We start from the raw sequence: 21,936 nt of genomic DNA on the forward strand, positions 1-21,936 counted from the left end.
TGTGTCGTTCATGCCGTGCTCGGAGAAGTCAGCATCTGTGTAGCAAAACCAGGCTTCGATGTTGTCCGGCCAGAAATGCATCATTTGAAACAAAGGTGGGGACAAAGTTTTAAGCTTGAGTACTTTGGGTATCTGTTCAGTCATGATGAAATATGAGGTACGAGAATGAACGAGGGAAAAATATATATATGTCCAAAAAACACGAAAAAGAAATGTCACAATATTTAGAAAATTAAGATAAGGCTATGATACATAGAATCCCAAAAAGGAACAGACTCACAGTTTGCGATTCGGTGTTCCAGACCACGTTGGGCTCACCAATGAAGGTGCAGCACGTATGCGGACTTTAATAACGCTTTAACCAGTAACACCTATATGAAGCGTACCCACCAAGTGAAATCAAAAGACAGAAGCGAGGAGGTTTGAAGATATATTTGATATGGTATCAATATATCGAGAATCGTCTGATCTAATCTAGCTCGGGATTGCAGGGGTTGTTGAGCACGGAGTTCCCAATCGTGATCTGATGCGGATGCATGACTGAGCGCCTTTAGCTAGGTGAGTCCATTAAAACATGTAGTCAGCATCCAATGTCGAAAACTTACAGAGCAATTTATCTTGGAGATTTATTTACCGCTACAATACCATTGTCCTTTTTAAAATGTGGTGCTAAAAGGAGGAAGAGACTCACGGATAGTCGCTTGGTATACCATATAGCACGTCGTTTCACTATCGAAGACGCCTGAAATATTTAGGGCTTGATAACGTTTTATCTATAATTACATTATGACCGAGGATTTCAAATGCTGTCGAACCTGAATTTAGGAATGAAGTTCTAAGATGTATTTAGAAGGCCTTCGATGTACCTAGGAGTACACGAGCTCGGCTGGATAGCGAAAGATGAGTTTCACAGCGTAAATATTTAAGATATGTTGCGGATGCTTGGTCAAGCGCCTTTAGAGTGTGCCCAGATGAATTATTGAGGTAAACCTGAATGTTGAAGACCTACAGGAATATTTGTTTCGGTAGTTTTTTTATGCCACAGACGAAAAAGGAAGCTGGGGTGTAGGTACTTTTCATAAGTAGCTAAGTCCTGGAACTCGCTACTATCGGAGGGTCTAGATAAATTCCCAGGTGTACATCGGAAAATTTTTCACATTTTTAAGCACTAAGGACAGTATTTCTCTTTTTTCTTAATATACATAGGTTGCCGTCTAAAAGCTACCAGTTTTGGGGGCTTGTTAAGCAAAAGCTTCTTCTTTTACATTCACAACCATGTTGAACATTTGTACCATTTGGATATTCAATTACCTGCGTTTAAGCCTCAACCTTGAACGATTTTGCGGTTGTTGGTCAGATGAGTCTATTCGATGATCTCCCTGAGCCAAGTGTGGAAAGCAATGATCTACGTAAGTACACATTCTCCAGTCACAGAATTATTTATTTCCAAGAGAAACCTGAAATATTGGGAGGAGACTCCAGTTGGGATGAGTCGGAATCTGTTGTTAGTATGTTGTTTGCGAGAAAAACTGAATTATTCGTTTCAAGAACTTACTCCATATCTTTGTTCTGTTGTCGCCAGAAAAGGTGAGAGACCGGAAATGCAGGATTCCCATATTGTGGTCGACAACTTGGTAGAGCTAATGTATCGAGGAGTCTCCAATGAAATGTAATCGTATTGACTTCAGTTTTAAGTTTTATTTTTCAGAGCTAGAGTGTGCTATTTCGCTATTTTCGATGGACATGGAGGAGCTAAAGCAGCTAATTTTGCTTGCAAGCGTTTACATCAACATATAGCCATGCGATTTCCTCGAGGTGATAATTTTCTGATTGTTTATTTGATGTTGAGGTCATTCAATTATTAATTTAAGAATACTATGTGTTAAAATAAAACTTAAGGAAATATTTTTCTGTTAGGAGTAAGATTTTGGTCGCCGAAACCTATTAATCGAGATGCAATCAGCAGATGAATGCAACGATATAATGTGACCAGGTGGTTGGTACTGGAGATCGTATAACTGACTTAGGAACCCTCAATGATTAGAACTCCAAAACAAAAACCATTAGTCAGATGAATAGTTTTCTATATCGTAGGATTGCGTGCTTATATATAGGATATAAAAACAAAATAAATATGAGAAAATTCCATGGGGGATTAGAGGAAATTAGCTTGTGTCACCCATTCTCCAATCACTTAAGACCTTACTTTTAGGTCTAGTCTTTGGGAACTGCATCATAAGCAAATGATGCTAAGGATGGTAGTAGGTAAGATAAGGGCTGTAATTGTTAAACAGTTTCATAATACTAGAGATTCTTATGTTATACAAAAATGTTACTCTTATAAATGGATATCTTTTTATTGTTAAGTTGGAGTAGTCCTCTAAATAAGAAACAGTTGTCATAATACTACTCAATGGTCTTTTTGGTAGGGCTGGTTTGCGGTTATAGTGGTTCTCCTGAGGTGATAGTCCGTCCGAATATTTAGTGATCAAGGATCGATATCAAAATTGGGGGAAAATCTAGTAAAAAAGTGATTTTCAGGTAAAATGGTAGACTTGAGCTCTTCTTGGGGTGTGTGAAGGATTTCTGCTACCTATCTTCACCATAGATAAATACTTCTTAAGGAACCTGGAGACGAGACTACATTAGCACAGCTTCAGGATCGTAGCTTTTTTGATATAAATCTGTCTTTTGTACTTCGACCAAATGTGCTTCTGTCGAAAAAGTTACTCATAATAAAAATTCCAATGATATGTATAGGCTTTTAGTATAACTGTCTATGATAATTGAAAGTACTTGAATTAACGTAATAAGAATTCCCGAAATACTGCAATATAAGGATGGTGGAACTAGCTGAACTAACTCACCTAGGTAACATATTCGGTTGTTGTAACTGGCTTGCATGTGGACCGTACATAATACAAGACAGCTTTTCAAACTAGGAAGAATTCGGAATTAAGAATTCAAGTGTGAGACGATCTCGGAGAAAGACGACATTCTTATCTGCTCTCAGTCAAGACGTTTAGAACGATGGGCGGAAAACAGTTTAGCAGGACTTCAGCTACTCTACAACTACCTACCATTCCCAGACAGCGTGAATGGGACATAGAGTTTGGTCCCCTAATTCTAGCTGAAGTCCAAAAGACTAGCTAATCTGAAACGAGGAAGAGCAGATGGTTCAAATGTCTTTAAGGATAGTGGTCCAGTTTTAGCAATTAGGTTGACGAATATTTTAGCCAAAATCTGGGAACTGAACGTAATCTCATCTGACTGGTCGCAGTCACCGATCGTCTCAATATATAAAGTGTCAAAATCATACTTTGATAATTATAGAGGTTAGTTTAACTAATACAGCATCTAAAATACTAGCCTCAATAATTATCGGGCGCCTAACAAAGACTCGTGAACTGCAAACACTAGAAAATCAGGTTGGCTTCATACCTGGTCGTGTCTGCATCGACCACATATTCACCATTCGTCAGGTTCTAGAACACAGACATGCTTATCGGCGTCCGACAATAATAATTTTTCTTGACTTAAAAGCAGCATTTGACTCTATAGACCGAGAGGTTTTGTGACAGTGTCAGTCACTTCTAACCGAATTTAACCAAATATATAAGAATTAAAGTTTATCTGCAAATGATAGTCCCCACATATCCGAGCGTTCCTCTTCTGGATTTTGTAAACTAAAATATGACTACAGTTCACAACATATAGATGTTGAATTAATTGAATGAAAGCTATATACATAGTAAGTTTATCTTTTCAATTGTAGTAGGTTGTTTTTAAAGTGGTTTTTGCAATCGTTTCGTGAAAATGAATCCGAGTCTTGAAATGTATCACCTTTATATTTAAGGTTTCATGTTATTTATTACTCTATTTGGAAATATCAGTCATTAAACGTTATTCTTTTTTCCTCCTGAACAGGTGGGATGCAACAGGTAGAAAAGGATATTAAGCGTGTGTTATACGACTCTTATAAGAAAACAGATGAGGAGTTTTTGAGAGAGGCTTGCCAGCAGTAGGAATCCAACCATTGTGTTTCATTCACCTTTTTTGCGCCCCTTTCTATTTTTCCAGGCGCCCTCACTGGAGAGATGGTAGTACATCAGCAACAATCCTATTGGTCAATAACACACTATACATTGCAAATCTTGGTGACTCTAAAGTAATTCATGTTTATTTCGCTTTAATGTTGTGTTTGATACTTTGTTGTGATATTGTTTACTTTTTATGGTTAATGTGTTATCTGTCAACCACCAGGGACTTCAGTGCTCAGATAGTGTTTCAAGTAACATTTAGAGTGTTGCGGTTTATTTCTAATTGTTCCTTTTATGTCAGTCAGTCAGCTACAACGTAGGACCAGGCACATATATGCATCGGTCCAAGTTGCCATACCTCATTAACACAACAAGATGGACACCGGATTCATAAAAGTAGTTAATTCAGAGGTGTCAATATGTAAAAGAAAGATTGCATACAAGGATATAGTACAGGACGAAAGAATTAGTTCGTAGAAAGAAAGATATGAAGAGATTTTAATCTCTTAGTTTAGGACAGAGAGTGTATACACCGACGCCATTGTGATCGATTCTGAGCCATGTCACCAAAAGTCTCCAATGTTTCTTTTATGAGGAGTAATCATTTATGTATATATGAAACGATTTACAATCTCCTGTGTATTTGTTCCCATCACTGTCAGGACTCCACCAAGATAGTGTACACTGAAGGAGATAACTTGGACCACTGGTCAATCATATAACAGACCGGTACAGTGTGTTTCCTCTCACTTCTCTTCCATGTAACCTAACTTCGTCTTACATCACGTCAAAGTAAATAATTGCTCCTTACTATGTATAAAGCGAAATACGATTTTAATGCTAACTATTGGATCATAAAAATTTTTATGAGATACCGTTTATTCAGTTGTATATATTATGAGTTATGGTAATATTCACATGTAAGCGACATTATGTTTTCCTACTGATTTACGTTTCGAGCAAATGTGTTTTTTACTGTAACAATACTACTTTTGGGAATTACGTCATCAAATATTTATCGGATGCATGAATTTTATGCAGATTTGTTCTACAGTTTGTATCAGTTGGAATGTTTGCTTGTGTGAATAATCGTAAATGCTTCCTTATCTCAACTTCGATATGCTAACAAAAATAACCAGGTAGTCAATACAATGAATTGTGATACGATTGTGTCTGTTTTTCGTTTATTTCACTAATCTATTGACAGTCAAGGAGTTTTATTTGTTGCTAAATAACCCGAGAACAAAGTTCTGAGTTTACTGTAAACGCTCTTATCATTAAAATGAATAGGTCGCTTTTACATAAATAATGGTAATGATAGGATATGGATGACTTGTTGCTATTCACTTGGTCAAATTACTGACATAAGCCTTAAATTTACTTACCCCTTAGCAATTTGCTCTCGTTTTCCACTGGTTACATTATCTCCCAGTGATATTTAATCATATTTCCCAGTCACTTACATACTGCGTTGCACAATGCCATTTTCCTTTGTTGAGAAAATTAAGGCCCTTTTGTAAAAAACCAGTTTTTTTCCTATTCTTCGTTTCTTGTTTGATCACACTACTGGGCCTGTGTAATTCACAAAATTAGTGCCTGATCTTTAAGTTAGGGACAGGCCAGATTGAAAGTACAGTTTTCTTATATTAATGTGCAAAACAATCCTTTTACCCTCACAAAAATGACCCCCCCGGACTTATTATCAAGCTATACTTGGTCACAAAGATATCTTATTGTTTCAGCTTCTCCGGCATGTATGTGATCGTCACATATCGTACGGAAACGTTTCTTATTGGCATAGTCCTTAGAATTTTTTGTCTGAGTGTGTATTTCATATTACTTTAATATATTCATTCTGTTCGAAGTATAATGTATTCAGTGTGCTATTATTGTAATCAACCTACATTTGCACTGTATTATCTGATTTAGTTAATAACTACAAAGTGAAGCTGTGTTTTTAACAAGCCTTTTCAATTCACAATTAAATTTACTGTCATATACATACAACATGTAGAGATACTTTTATTCCGTTTATTTTGCTGGTATTAGGTTGTCCTAGCCAGATTGGTTGAGTCCCCATCTAAATCTAATAACGTTGATGTCAATAGTAGCAATACTTTAAGTAATCCAAAATTGAATGCAATCTGTTTAACGAAAGATCACAACCCCATGGATTATGAAGAACGGCAGCGTATTCAAGCCACCGGAGCTTCTGTTCAAAATGGTCGTGTTAACAATGTCCTAGAAGTTAGTCGGTCATTTGGTGACTATCAATTTAAGAAACAAGGTGTTACTTGTATCCCGGATGTGAAAAAGTGTCAGCTAACGGATAATGATCAGTAAGTTAAATATCATTATTAATATTAAATTTGTGATAGGTCATAATGAATGAAACAACTCGTGAGATTTCATGTCATGGATAATAATAATAGATGCCGTTTAGAAATTGTTCGTCATTTGATTTGTTGGATTAACAAATTGATATCTTATCGTAATCAAATAAAAACTTCCGAGAAATTACAACAAAGACATTGTATTAGTCACGTCAAAAAACTGACGGCCGAACTTCAATTGCATCATTGTACGTGCATAAAAAATAATTTAGGTCCCTAAGATCAGCTAGAGAAATCTTATTAAATAGTGTTTTGCCATCAAAATCTAAATTCGTTATTGTCAGGCTTAAATCAAAAAGATCTGATAATCCTGTGGAACTGAAAAATCTACAGATTAAATCGGTAATAACAGTAAATGATATATTTGATAACCACCAAATCGATATTAAAATCATCAAAATAATTGAGAAAGGTTTTTCCAACTATGAAGAAAGGCGAGTAGCTGCGGCTTTTCATCTAATGCTACGTCCCTCTGCCTTCAATAGAAAGAGAAGCATGACTTGAACTGTTTATCCAAACAGCCACATTTGATTCTATTCATTCCTGACACAAAAATTCAATTTTACTTATAACAAATTTCACACTTTTCACACCCATCGTGTACACAACTATAAAAAGTGATGTCTCACACAAATTCATCTTGACTGAAAAGACATGACGCTGACATAATCAGACTTATCTTTATTTTGACTGAACTGAATATTCTGCCTTGATCCTCTCTACTATTTAAACATGCCAGTTTCAATCCAGTTATTTGTTAAAAATTCAGATTTTACCTGGTATATCATTATTTTATTTATACAATTGGTTCCTTTTACGAAACTGATGGGTTGTGTGTCACTTATAAACGATTTGAAGTGTTTGCTTGAGTTTCAGACCACTTAACAATAAATTCAAAAGATAGAGGGATGAGGTAGTAATTGTCTAGAGTTCGACATTGATAAGTTGGGTTGCTTTATAACTATACAAGATTTTAAAAATTTCCATAAGTTTGGAGAATTGAATGTGGGAAAAAGCAGACGAACGAAAGGATGGCTTTAACATACATGAAATAACTTCTGGTTTAGCAAAGATTGCATAAAAAACTAGACACAATAAAATAATGATGGTAGCACTAACAGCAGTTGTCGTTGATATAAGTCAAAATCGTGGACTTACTAAGGTAATGGTAAATTGGTTGCCGTTGTGGTTTGTGTTACCGATGTCGATAGAAGGTTAAGAAGATTAAAGAAAAGAGAACGAGAACAGTAGGTGATTGCTGTCGAAATAAAAGAACAGTGAAGTCTGAGACGATTGATTGACATTTGCAAATGGGACAGTTGAGTTTGAAACAGTTCATTAACATTTTGCCGATTAAGGATTTAGTGTATGGTTCTCAGATTTTACTAAGATGTTCTGTAATTTTGTATTCAAATACTTTCGATTGTCCCCACTTGTGTTCCCGCTCACTACACTCTTTCTGGATACAAAGCTGGTTTCAATTTTTCAGTTACCACTGCTTCTCTGAACCTAAGAGAAATTACATCTTTTTTATTTATAATTTTGAAGAATTTGGAAACGTCGGTGACACTCCAAGTAACAATTAAATTGAGAGCTATTGCACTGTTTAGAGCCATTGCACCTCTCAACCGCAAATTCGTTATCACATGTTCGGGAGTGCAAACATTATTTCATTGTCAGTAAATAAAATGGGATAACATATTAATGCCTGTGAAAGTCTGCGAATCTTTGCATAAAGTATCTGCTTTTACGCAGACACAGGCAACATAATTGTATTCTGTTATAAGTCAAAGCAGATCATTGAAGTTCTAATTTGAGATATTCTAATCGATAATCCTATTTTGCATCACAGTTGCAACAAGTTTCTTTATCTTGCACAGCGAGACTGCCCTTTATGAATTGTGTTACCTTTAAAATATGCTTTAGTTTTCATGTCCACTGACCATGAAACTTATCTCAACTTATAAAAGTTACAAACGAACTCGATAATAACTCTAAATAGCAAATTCGTTCTTAATTTTTATCAACATTAGTAATATTTGAACATGAGAAATATTTGAATCCTTCATATAAAATATGGTTATAGGTCACTGACATTCTACGTGGCTTTCCTCGTTTATCTTTACAGTTATTTTTTACTTATTACTATAACGACATCAAATATGCCACAGTGCATCAGTTTTTTGCTGATTAAGGGTACATCCTACTGACGAGTGCCAAGTAGCACGAAACCTAGGTCCAGGGTTTTCTGTTGACCACCTCCAACCACCATCTTACACCTCAATATAGTTCACGCGATGTTGCCTAGACCAATGGCCATATTACAACTTGATCGACAGAATTCGGTCTGCATTAAGAAGGATATAACATGCATGACGTAAGTCACAACCCGGTGATCAATCTGTTGTGAACTCCCATAACTTAAACTGGATTTTTTTTTAGCTTTTTGTGTCAGTTCAATTAGCTAGACGATATATATTAGTTTAGTCAAAAAGGTTAGGTTAATAATTTTTCGAGATGCTGATTCCCTAAATACCAACTAAATGGTTATCAGAAGAGATATTATTAGGGAGCTGGATTTATTACTTATATACATAATATTCGACTAATGTAATACGATTAAGTTTTTAATTAGTTGGCGATTAATCTTATGTGGAAACTAAAGTCGCAGAATCAGTGAGTTCACACTTCTTGTCATTTCTTTAGTGTCATGCTATTATTCAACGATTCGAATCTGGAAACGGTTGGATACTAATGCTCCTAGTATAACATCATTTTATTTTGGAATTTTTGTATGTAAAAATATTGCTCTTGATTGTAAGATATCTTATTAATTCGATTGAGTACAGTTTGCCTCAGTTCGTAGTTTATTTGAGAATCTTTTCCGGTTACATTGCAGCATATTTAAAATATCTTAGATAGTTTTTTTGCTCCCATTTTGGATATCAATTCTTTGTAACATCGTAGACTTCATTTGGTGTATCGCTTACACAAAGTGATAATCATAATTATTATTTCATTTATTCAAAACTTTTCTGGAGATTACTTTTCCATGTCACTTGCCACTTACGTGGCCTTATTATTGTTAATCTTAATACCTTGTTTCTTGTGCGCCCAATATTGTTTTTCTACGGAGAAACGTGGGAAATCTTATCTATGGGCTTTTACAATGATTCATACTGTTTCGAAGACTTAAGTCAATATGTTATTATTGATCAGGTGAAAATTTGTAAAAACAAATTTTATTCTTTAGTTGTGAGTAATTTATATTCAAAATTCTTAGTGTTTAAAAAATTTCTTAGATTTCTGTTAATAGCTTGTGATGGTCTGTGGAAAAGTTTCCCTCCGAATGAAGCTGTTCATCTCACTCATGAACTTTTGATGCAAGAGATTGAAAAGTATGAAAATGAACACAGAGAATCACTAAATGGTCAAGTAAGTCAAGTCGCTTTTGATTTATGATTACCATCACATGTATCTTGCTTAATTACGGCATTAAGTGTTAGTGTTTTTGTCTCCAAAAATGTCTATCACTTCTTGTAAACGTTTATTAAGGTGAAAAACCAACAGACGTTTTGTTAGTTTTTTTTCTTTTAAGCACAATGGTTTATATTTTTCAGTGTTTCAAATTTCAGCTAGTCACTCATAAAACTGTCACGAATACTCCCATCATATCTAATCACAATGTTTCTTGTTTATTTCAAGATGAAATGTTATTTCGTGGTGTAAAGATATTAAACATAATGAGGTCTGAGGGTGGGACTTACAAGCGTTCAAAAAAGCTACATTGCTCAGGTGCGCTTAGAAATGTTCTTTGTGACTGATACAATAAAAATGAATTTTCTATATTTCGTACACTTCAGTAAAGATGGCAGTCATTTAAAAAAAGTTTGCCTCAACTGGATTTAATGTAACTTATTTATCAAGTGTGAGTTTGTGGACTCACCTTTGCGCCATGCTTTACTGAGGGTTAGTGATACTACCTGGCCCCTTAAACTGAAGTAGATGGAGCAGAGTTTGAACCTGGAGGGTTGCTATTGAAGTCTATTGTCTTAGTGAATAAGTTATTATTTTAGTGACACTGCCTGAGCTACATCTAAATTCTTTTATTTATTTACAAATACCGTTGTAATTGTTTCAGGATGCTTCATTGTAATCTTTTTTTCTCAAAAAATTGTAGTGTACTGATTATTCTCAGATTTTGTGTCAACGGCACCTGGACTCAGTGTGCACGCATTTGGTTAGTGAAGCTGTTCTTCGTATGTCTGGTGATAATGTGACCTGCATTTTGTTGGTTTTTCCAACCATGTTTGTCAAAAAGCATCATTCTACTGATCTCCCAGGACATCCGTCTATTAGTCAGGAAGAAGATTCTTTAGAGCCGCGTTCCAAATTGCCACGGATTGAAAAGTGATGTGAACTAAGATTTCGGAATTTATTTCTCAAAGTTGCATTGTCGTGATTCCACAAATGCTTTTCTTGCAGTACTTTATTACTATCGAAATTTATAATCTTTCTTTGTATGTGTCATGTTTATTGTTTTATGCAAATAAAGCTTTCATGAAGTATATCTTATACCTTATTCATTATGAAATTATTGATCCTTTCCATGTCAGGTGCTCATTGTTGATTTTTTTGGGTATTGTAACAGGAGAATACTTTGGTAGCAACATATCTGAGTGAAGATGTCAAATATCCAGATTTCTATTTCAAGTAGTATTATCTTGATTATTATTATTATTATCTTGTTTAGCTATCTTCTGAAAAACCAACTGTGTATTTTTGACTCTTGGATTACTAAAAACTGGCCAGCATGTTTTTCATGGCGTTCCCCTGATGGACTGATTGACTTAAAAAAAATATTCGAAAATGTTCCAGGTAGATCATAATCAGTGTGATATTTTCAGACGAGAAATTATGTGTTTCTGATTGTTCTGTAATCGAATTCAACACACATCCTGTTCGTGAAGTCACTGTTGAAGAATTTATTTCGTATTGGACTGGTAAAGCTCAAGGAAAAGATGATCGCATTCTATATTTGAAAGATTGGCATTACTTTAAAAAGAGTTCAGAAAACAGTTGGTTCACGTTACCTGAATATTTTTCTTCTGATTGGTTAAATGAATTTTGGAGCCTACGAAATGATCTCTCTGATGACTTCAAATTTTTATATTTAGGGAGTCATGGAACGTGGACACCTTTACACGCTGATGTGTACCGTTCTTTCAGTTGGTCTGCCAATATACTTGGCCACAAGCGTTGGTGGATTTTTCCTCCTGGTTGGTCTCTTAAAATAAACTTTTCGTCTAGTTAAAAGCGTCATTGTTTATGTACCAAACTAAAGTCCCTGACAAAAATCTCATGAGTTTTAAATCTTTAAATACGAATATATAGTTCAAATAATGGTTTAAAATTGGATATCAACATATATTATATACCGGCCATATTCTTGGTTCGGTTGAGATCTTAGTTGAATGGTACAGTACTGTGTAGTATTGCCAGAAAACTTTCGAACGGTTCTCTTCCAATTCTGCGTGTATGCAGAGTAGATGTAAGATTGATTACTTTCGATAACTAATATTTTTATTGCACTCTGTATAGGTCAGGAGGGTTTCGACACCGTTTACTTTGAAGTCATGCGTTCGCAAATTTACGGAAAGAGGTTAAATAAGTATCTAATACTAGTATAGGGGTTGTGGAGATTATTAAGTTCTTGATTGAGATCATGAACCGATTGATGTTAGACCACCACCTTTGGAAACCTGGAAGCACTGGACGGCCGTTTCGTTCTATCGTGGGACTCTTCAGCAGTGCGCATCCATGATCGCACTCGCGGGATTCGGACCCAGGGCCTTCGGTCTCGCGCGCGAACGCTTAACCAACTGGACCACTGAGCTGGCATCCAACGGTGATAGTGTCTAACATCAACCAATCCACGAAATTGCGCGACCAACTTCCATTATACTGAGGTAGATACCTGTCTCTGCCCGACATGGATTAGCTCCACTGATCACGGCTTCTCACTAGGACTCCGAGAATTCCCTCACGAAGCTAGTCACTAGTGAGCACATGTTGATTACTAGTATAGGGGTTGTGGAGATTATTAAGTTTATGGTTGAGATCATGAACCGATTGATGTTAGACCATCACAATTGAAAACCTGGAAGCAGTGGATGGCCGTTTCGTCCTAATATCAATCGGTTCATGATCTTAATAAAAAAAATATCTAATAGTTTCTCGTTTGAATTATTTAGATCAAACTCGTTTGATATGTGGAAATCCTTGAGGATATAAATCGTAGTTAAAAGGGAATCGGTGTTTGTAGACACGTAGCAATATGTTTTGAAGCCGATTCTCATCTTACGGTTTTTGCATTTTGTTTTTGTCTACTCCTGTTAACTTATATTTCGAATTTTGTGATAATGATTAAGTTCAGTGCATAACTGTACATGAATTGTTTTTCTTCTGTTTAAGGTGAAGAAAGAAAGCTCTTATCATCCAACGGACAAATTCCTTTTGATATACGCTCCATTATAAAAGACAGGACAGATGTGAAGTATTATTTAGTCGACCAATATTCTGGACAAGTGGTTTTCGTACCTTCTGGATGGTATCATCAGGTTGTAAATATGGTAATAATAAATATTTTCTCTTGATAGCCATTATATTAGGGCCATCTTGAAGGGTCTAGAATTCCATACTTGCTAGTGAATGATCTCATCCATTATTTTCCTTATAAATATATGCTTTCTGTGTAACGACTAAATTAATAAATAAAAATATTAATTTTCTGTTATATGTTCGGATATTTCTAAATGAACGCCCTATAAATTCAATTGGGAGATAGGACAGTAGAACAACCTAATTTTTCAATCAATCGAAACCTTACGAATTGCGCAATTTTACGAGCACATTTAAAATGTTTTCGAACTCTATTTTCCACTTCATCAATGCAGAACGTTACTCCAGAATTAGTGTACATTCGGGTATAGTTTAAGACAAGAGAGATATTTGTTTCGGTTCGTAATCTACTTTACTTACTTTGACTGTAGTGTTGTGTAGTGCGCTTTGTATTCTCAAACAGTACGTTTAATCGAAGTCCCTGATGTTTATCATGAATTATTCATTTTAACAAAATCAAATCAAATAGTTAGTTGTTTTTCTGAGCTATCTTCAAACAACTCTACTTTTCGTTCATAATGAATAAGTGTGTTGCCATATCGAAGTACTTCCGCAGTTCTGTTTCATTTTTTGTATTTATTCTTTGTAATCATCTTTATGCAACAGCTGATAAAGTGTAGTTGACTTTTTTATGCATATACAGACTGATTGTATATCTATAAACCATAATTGGTTCAATGCTACAAATGTAAGTCATGTTTGGGATCATTTACAAGATCAATTGAAAGCTGTTGAAGTGTCAACTAAAGACGTATCTTCTATTCCTGGATGGCATGAAGAGTGTCAGGTAAATATCTTTGATTAATTTAATACTTAACAAAATGTCTACTTTTATTATACAACCGCCTGCTTTGTCATCTTGACTCTGAGTTACTTCATCTTTTCAGACGCAAGCCTACCAACCACGTATAGGGCCATAGGTCACACTTGTCTATATGGCCTAACATTGTTATTTGTATGTCAAGCTGCTTTAGTAAAAGGGTTAAAGTTAAACAACTAAAGCTAGATGAATCAATAATTACGAAATATAAAAGTCTGCAAGGAAAATTAGCACATAATCAAGTGATACATTTTTTTATATGAAAAGAAGCCTATTTGTTTATAATTGTTGTTAGAAGATAATTTCATTTCTGATGAATATATGCATATCCAACAGGTTTGTGGAAATTGTAGCTATTATCTCCATAAATTCATTACTTTGGCAATACTATAGCTTATAACATCAGAATAATAAAAGTCTTTTTGATAGCATATAAGTTAAAAAACTTAGCTGGCTGATGCCTTCAGTAAAACAAACCGATAGATGAATGACACTAGTTAGAAATTTTAACATGATATAGGATTAAACAAGACATGCACTTTTACTGACGAAAACTACATTTCTTGTATTAAAGAATGTAATATTGAAAGTAACCAAACAGAATGATAAAGTTAGTCATCAAGAAAAGATTTTCTTTTTATGTCGTCTTCTAAGGAGCACTATTTCATTGGAGAGACTCCTCTCAGATACTATTATTCCAACTTCCTAGTTAGTCATAAACGATGGAGTTTTATCAGGAGTTGGAACTTAGCCATGATTCTGATCGATCAGTTGAAATGTCAAATTTTCAAGAATATCATCTTATAACCATTTTCTTTTCACTGATGAATTTGAGCAGTTTCTATTAGTTTGATCTCTTAAAGATATTTAAGTAATACTATGGCAATACTCGTTGGTTTTAACTGACTCTAAAATTTGATGAAAACAGTTTTTTTTGTTATCATTAAAGGGGTTTTCAATTTATGGTATTGCGTAAAGTTCTGATTACTCTCTGCTTCCTTTTTTTAAACAAAGACTTGTTTACGAGCATACGCAGGAATAAATTTCGAAGAGTTCTTTTCAATGTTGAAGTATATTTTAATAACTCGTTGGTCAAGAAGTAGTTCTAATGATGACGATGGTGTTAGTTCATTTCTGAAAAAGTGCAAATCCATGCAGTATACATCATTGGACGTGCTCAATAATGCTATGGATTATGAACTAACTAGTTTGATTGAAACAAATTTAGAAATATTTCAAACTGCTTTAAAAAATCCTCTCCTTTGGAGGAAGTATTATACAACAGACGTTAAGACATCTACTTGGATACGTATGCATGATTTTTGTATGGTAATACAAATTATCAAGGAATTTGTTCATCATGAAACTGTTAATACTCTACATCTTTGTAATGGTGTTTTACAATCATTTTGGAGTGGTCTTTAATTATATGTATATATAGAAAGGCGGATTTCAACATTTGCCAATATTTTCAGATTTCATTTATCATGTATTTATCGCGTATTGTTCATTTAATACTTTTTGTTGCTTTGGTCACTGTAATATTTTCAACAGCTTATGTGGATTTACTTATTGTGAAATAAATTAAATTTCTTCTATCTGATGAACGAATGCGCGTTGTTCTTCATTATCCAACATCATCAATATTGGCTAATTTATTGCTTGTTTCCGGTCTTACATACTGAGGGAAATCGCCTATAAGTGTGATTATTATTTGTCTAGTATCCAGGATTTCCACAAACCTAAGAGTGCAGTCCTGGCGATTTCCTTTGTAGGTATATCCATACACGTAAATTGGCACATGCAATTTTATCATAAACAAGGTTATTTTGAGGGCCACCACATGTGTGTAAGGGGTTGTCAACATTTCCGAGCTGCCTACAGTAATGGGGAACTTCAGGTAATTAAAAAGGAAACCGGGTTGGTGATGGTTTTGACGATTTAATATGGAATATGGCGTAATTATTTTTACGATGCTTGACCCTATATGGAATATCAGGTTTTATTTTCTCAATAACGAGCAACTTGCCAACGTAATATCTTGGACGGTTTTTCGACCTCATTCACAATCTCGATTAGTTAACTCTTTGTGTAACGGTGTGATGTGCGTCCTTTTTTCGGGCGAATAAAGAAGCGCTTTAAATGTTACCTGACTTGTACTTCAGTAGATGCACATCTCTAGTGTTATCACCGTAACATACATTTTATAATTTTGGATAGACATCTCACTAAGTCATTTTAATATTTCAAAGAACAAAAGTTACGAGGAGTTGCGTATCGTTTTGTGTAAGTAGGTTTCCTGTAAATTGGTCTTTTTATTATGACTTTTACCCTTGTCAATTATCACGTGACAAAATCGCCAGTCAGAATACTGACTTGTATGACTTTGTTACCGTGCTAAACGAATAGCGAGGTGTCAAATGGTATAGACGTTTTCAATGAACGTACCAAGTAGTTTAAGTGATATTTGTGTGAATTTTTCCTGCTTGCCGTATCTATATCTCAAGAACATAAAGCGAAACAAGGTTATTCTACTCACCTGACAGTCATTAATTGGTTTATTCCAAAATGGCTAAACACTAATTAGAACAATCTACGGATCTCTGCAGCATTACAGAGCACATGTTCATTTATAGATGGGTTGATGTACCTGGTCCATTCCCCTTGTAGTCTTTGCAAAATTTATTGCATCAAACCTTAAATGTTTCGGGCTTCTGAGTTCCGAAATATTAGGTTATTTCGAGATTTTCATTAGTCCTGTCTAGATAAATGTACGTTTCTTCTGATTCCATATTTCTTGTTTGCAAACAACTTGTAATAATTTTTTAGCGGTTGCTAATTACAGCCAAAATGTTAGGACCGAATAATTGTTGTGTGTGTTGCGAAACGACAAAGAATATATTTTGAACAATTGATATCGACCAATATCTCGTTCATTCACTATAGAGGGATTATTTTAAGCAACATGGTATCTAAAATACTAGCCTCAATAATTATCGGGCGTCTAACAAAGACTCGTGAACTACATAAACCTTGTGAAGGCTCTTTACTCGAACACCGCTAGTCGAGTCAGAGCTTATGGCGAATTGTCTTCTGATTTTGCAACCTCTAGTGGTGTCCGACAAGGCTGTCCACTATCTCCATTTCTGGTCAACTTCATTATAGACATACTGCGGGCATTGATGTCCTTCCAGGAGGTCCACTTATCGACTTAGAATACGCAGATGATATAGTCCTGTTTGGAGAAGACGCTGATAAAATGCGGTGTCTTTTGGTAGCACTAAGCAACCATGCCAGGAAGTTTGGAATGCGTTTTCGCCAACTAAATATAAGTTGTTGCCTCAGGACTGGCTTGCGTCAACACCTGAATTAAGGATAGGGAGCGAAGTAGTTGGACGCGTCGATAACTTATCTTGGAAATCTGGTCAGCTGTAATGCGTTGGTGTCCGACGAAGTCGTTGCACGGATTCAGAAAGCTCGTTTGGCTTTTGCCAACTTACGTCACCTATGGCAAACGCCAGATATCCGTTTATCAATTAAGGGTTGAGTATACTGCGCGGTAGTTCTTTCTGTTCTACTTTCCGGCTGCAAAACGTGGCGATTAAGGGTAGAGGATAGTCATAAGCTACTAGTATCTGGTCACAGATGCCTTAGAAATATTTCTCGCATCTGCTGAGATCACTGGATAAGTAATAGTGAGATTAGATGCAGGGTATTAGGGAAGGATGGTAAATCAATTGATGAGGTTGTGAATCTTCATCGACTGAGATGGTTGGGCCACGTGTTACGTATGCCCGAACACCGATTACTACGACGCGCAATGCTAACCGGCGTCGGTTACGGTTGAAAGAAAGTTAGGGGCGGCCAAACCAAAACATGGCATCAGTACTTGAAGTCACTAACTTCTGGTTTGAGCCATGTTGGTAGATGTAGACTACTTGTTTGGGGTCCGCGTGACTTTCGTAACCAATGGTTGGAGACTCTTGGTGACATGGCTCAGGATCGATCACGATGGCGTCCGTGTATAGACTGTCATTCCCCTTAACCATGATATTAGGACTACTTTATACCTTTCTACGAACTAATTCTTTCTTCCTCTACCATATCCTTATATGCAATCTTTCTTTTATTATTATTATTATTATTATTATTATTATTATTATTATTATTATTATTACCATTGGATTAACTACTTCTGTGAGTCCAGTGTTCATCTTGCTGTACTAATGCGGTATGGGAACTTGAACCGATTGATATATGTGCCTGGTCTTACGTTGTAGCTAACTGACTGATTGACTTATTCGCTGATCTGTTTATGTGGAATTATTGTACCATTGTATTATTTAGGGCAAACCCAATGTTTTTTTGACAAAATAGTTTTCGGCATTCGCCCTACTTAATAGACTTGTAAACAAATGCCATATTACAGCCGAAGGATATTATCAATCGTTTTAGCTTTTGTCAAGCTGCATAAAATTACAATTGGTCATTAAGATGAATAATTAAGAACGCTTCTCCTAACTTCTGTATGTCTATCTGTATATTCAAGAACACGGTAAGTGATGTTATTTTGTTGGTGGAACTTACGAAATAACTACAAATAAATAAAAGTATTAAGGGCAGAAATTTAGAGAAGTCATTATTGGTCTGTCGATTGTGGGAGAGGATTCACTGTACGCAGTTGTGTTCACAGGGAACGTCATTAAAATGTGAGACTTGTTCTCGGATTTCATATACTCTTTCTGCCGCGTACGGTGTAATGCTAAATGAATCGGCGTATGATAATTTCTCAAACTGTCTTAATAAATGGTTGCGCCAACAATTTTTTCTTGTAGATTCTTTATTTGTCTTGTGATCTGGAAATATGACTCCTAGTGTTGCCGTTAAACACGGTGTTTAACTCTTTAAACCACTGTTCCTGCGTTTGAGGCTGATTCACTTAGTAACTCCAAGTTTTCTAACCCTCTTTGCCATTATTAAAAATTTACGAACAGTCTATGTTTTTAAGTGAAACGCGAAATTTTGAGTTTGATCGGAGTGTAAGTTGCCGACTTAAAATTAAGAATTAACATCGTTTCAAAATTCAAAAATTAACTGGGTTTATGGTGTATTCAACTCCATAATTCATGGTAGTCCTTCATGTAAATTGACGATAATACTTGATCATTTGGTTCATGGAAAACCATCTAAAAGTCCTCTTTCACGATATGGATTTCAAGAATAATTACTGTGTCAATAAGTTGCTTAAAGCAAGTTATTGTGTAGTGAACGAGAACACAAGTGGGGGGACAATCAAATGTATTTGTACACAAAATTACATAACACCTTACTAAAATCTGAGAACCATACAGTAAATAATTGATATGAAAAATATCGATCAATTTTGTTAAACTTGAGTGTTTCTTTGCAGATGTCAATCATTCATCCCATATTTCACTGTTCCTTCATTTTCATACCAAACACTGTTCCCGTTCTTTCCTTCTCAATCTTCTGCTGCCAGTTATTCTATTCCTGATTCGCATTATATACTACTTATGTCGATATAAGTAGCATACACACACCACAACTGTCCTATTAAATATACTTTATGTAACTCAGAGATATTGAATTTTTCATAATTCAGCTTTTTCAATTAAAACTAATCATCAATGAATATTTACAGATTATTGCTTATCAGTTGTCAGCTATTATCATTCCATTAATTTGTTTGCCAGAATCATACTACTAACAGAATTTAGGTAGTATAAAACCAAAGTTATAATGATTAAGTTCTGATTTATTTATTTATTACATTAAAACGCTCATTAGTTTCTTGTTAATTTTCTGTTTCTATTATATTACTTTGATAAAGAAAATAATCATACTATAAATGAATAATTGAAATGAAACATTTATGTTATATGTAATTTATGTAAATTATTGTTATATATTCGGGCGTTTTATTTTAATTTTTCATACCGTTAAGGTAGATTCATTTATGTTAGTCTGTAAAATATACAAACTAATATTTATCAATGTGATTTCCCATTTTTGTTTTCTTTTGTTTTTTTAAAAAAATGAGAAGAATCTTTAAAGTTTGTGTATTAAATTATTTTACAGGATAGATTGAATAGAATTCTATCTTTGAAGTATTTCTTATAGCTAATAAATATTCAGCTTTATTTTCTTTTCAGAAAAATTTCTCTTTTAATAATTGAAAATAAAATAGATGTTGTTTACAGGTGATCATGATCGTTATTGAAATAATAATAATAATGGTAATAACCTTTTAAAATCATTTATTGATTTATGACAGAAAGTATATGATCACTTCCTAATGGTTGAACTACTACTATCATCTTCGTAATGGATATAAGAAGTTTCATAGATTTTGATTATTCCTTCATTTTCATCAATACTATGTTCGTCTCTTGGTAGTTTGCTGTTACGATGTCTGCTACTGCTACTATTATTAGTAGTAGTGATAATAGTCGGAGTTGGGGATACAGTAGGTATAATACGTGAGGTATTTGATATGTTTATATTTTTCATTGCTTTATTTGTACTAGCTATAAGGTATTGATCATGGGATCGTGATGATGACGATGGTATTAATGCTGATGATAGGATCTCGTTTGGAACAGATGATCGCGGGGGTGATGATGATGATGATGATAATTTGAATGTTGAACAGGATGATTTCTCTTCGATATTGTCTGGATATTTTGAATGTGATAGTTTTATTTCTTCAGTATTATTATCATTCTGTCTAGAATTTCTTCTAAAGTTATAATTTGTTTGTGTAAATCTTGGAAATGTTTTTTCAGAATGTTTATTACAAATTTTATTCTGAAAAATATCTAATTTATTTTCATTTGTCAATGAATTGTATGATGTTGATACAATCTGATTACTAATATCATTATTATTAGTAGTTTCTAATTCATTTAATAATTTTTCATTATTCACTATTAGATATTTATTTTTAATTAATGAAACGAGTTCTTCTTTTAATCCAATTTTGATTTCATTTTTAAATTGATACCAATCATCTATATATAATCCTTTAACTGTATTAATTTTATTGTGTTTATTAGGTAACCATGAATAATCAAATAATATTTCATTCATTTTTGTTAAATAATTAATATCTTTATCATAATTTAATGAATATTTTTTTTTAGAATCTTTTATTTTAGAATTCATTGAATCTAATATTTGATCAGTAGTATTACTCGTTGAACTATAATGTCGTAATGAATGCTTTTTTTGAATATTGACTGATAATGGTAATTCAATTTCAGATTTCGGTAGTGTTTGTTGAATAGAAGTAATTGCATTTTGATAAGATGATATTGTACAATTTGTGGTGATAGGAGTAGTGGTATTAGTAGTAGAAGAAGAAGCACCAGTAGCAACATTATACGGTAAGAGAATATTTTGTAATATTGAATTTTGTTTACTTAATTCACCAACAAGTTCTTGTTTTAAACTTTCTAATTGACAAACAGCACGTACAACTTCCCGTTTTCTATCTTCACGTATTTCAAATCTATAAATGTATTAAAATTTTTTTGTTTAAAATCCTCTTTTTTTTCTTCTTTTTTTGTTGTTGAATAAATTAGATCAGAATTTTAATGGGAATTCAAGGAATAGAAATTCCTTAAATATTTATGAATATTTAATTAAATTCTTTGCATATATATATTGACTATGTAAAATTCTAAAGTAGATTTCATGTTGTTTTAATGTAATATTACAATCTTTAGAAAGATTCACATTCGTGTTTAAGATTCAAACTTTCATTGTTCAAAGTTATATGTAACACTTTTCTCTAGATTTATTCATTCTACGAATGAATTTTTATTTAAAATAGATTAGGGATATTTAAAAAATGGTCAAATTATTATTATTGGATCATATTATTAACTACGGTTAATGTGTTCCAATCTCTTTACCAACTCAACTCTGCCTGGAGCCCCTCTGTGGCTGCTGCCGGTCCTAAGCCCGGATAAAGGTGGAG

At 34.2% G+C, this 21,936-nt stretch overlaps 2 protein-coding genes across 3 annotated transcripts in view; one reads left to right on the forward strand and one right to left on the reverse strand.

Moving 5' to 3' along the window:
• Positions 1-1,315: 1,315 nt before the first annotated feature.
• On the forward strand, positions 1,316-20,155 carry JMJD4 (JmjC domain-containing protein 4; the record flags this gene model as incomplete). Of its 2 annotated transcripts, XM_035733691.2 has the most annotated exon segments (13): positions 1,358-1,409; positions 1,429-1,669; positions 1,709-1,815; positions 3,928-4,021; positions 4,081-4,168; positions 6,090-6,379; positions 9,736-9,868; positions 10,614-10,843; positions 11,187-11,311; positions 11,341-11,712; positions 12,908-13,065; positions 13,758-13,901; positions 14,949-20,155. In XM_035733691.2, the coding sequence occupies 13 exon segments, from the start codon at positions 1,358-1,360 to the stop codon at positions 15,357-15,359; spliced, it is 2,445 nt and encodes an 814-aa protein (XP_035587813.1). In that variant the 3' UTR covers positions 15,360-20,155.
• Positions 20,156-20,240: 85 nt separating this feature from the next.
• TRP1_1 (bifunctional tryptophan synthase trp1) overlaps positions 20,241-21,936 on the reverse strand; it is a gene marked incomplete at both ends in the record, with an annotated part of 52,107 nt that continues 50,411 nt past the window's right edge. Inside the window, one exon of the mRNA XM_051218564.1 lies at positions 20,241-21,465. Coding sequence (XP_051074920.1) covers positions 20,241-21,465 — 1,225 coding nt within the window. The remainder of the gene's footprint in view (positions 21,466-21,936) is intronic.

This window comes from Schistosoma haematobium, chromosome 1, assembly GCF_000699445.3.
Source record: "Schistosoma haematobium chromosome 1, whole genome shotgun sequence".
NCBI classification, from domain to species: Eukaryota; Metazoa; Platyhelminthes; class Trematoda; order Strigeidida; family Schistosomatidae; genus Schistosoma; species Schistosoma haematobium.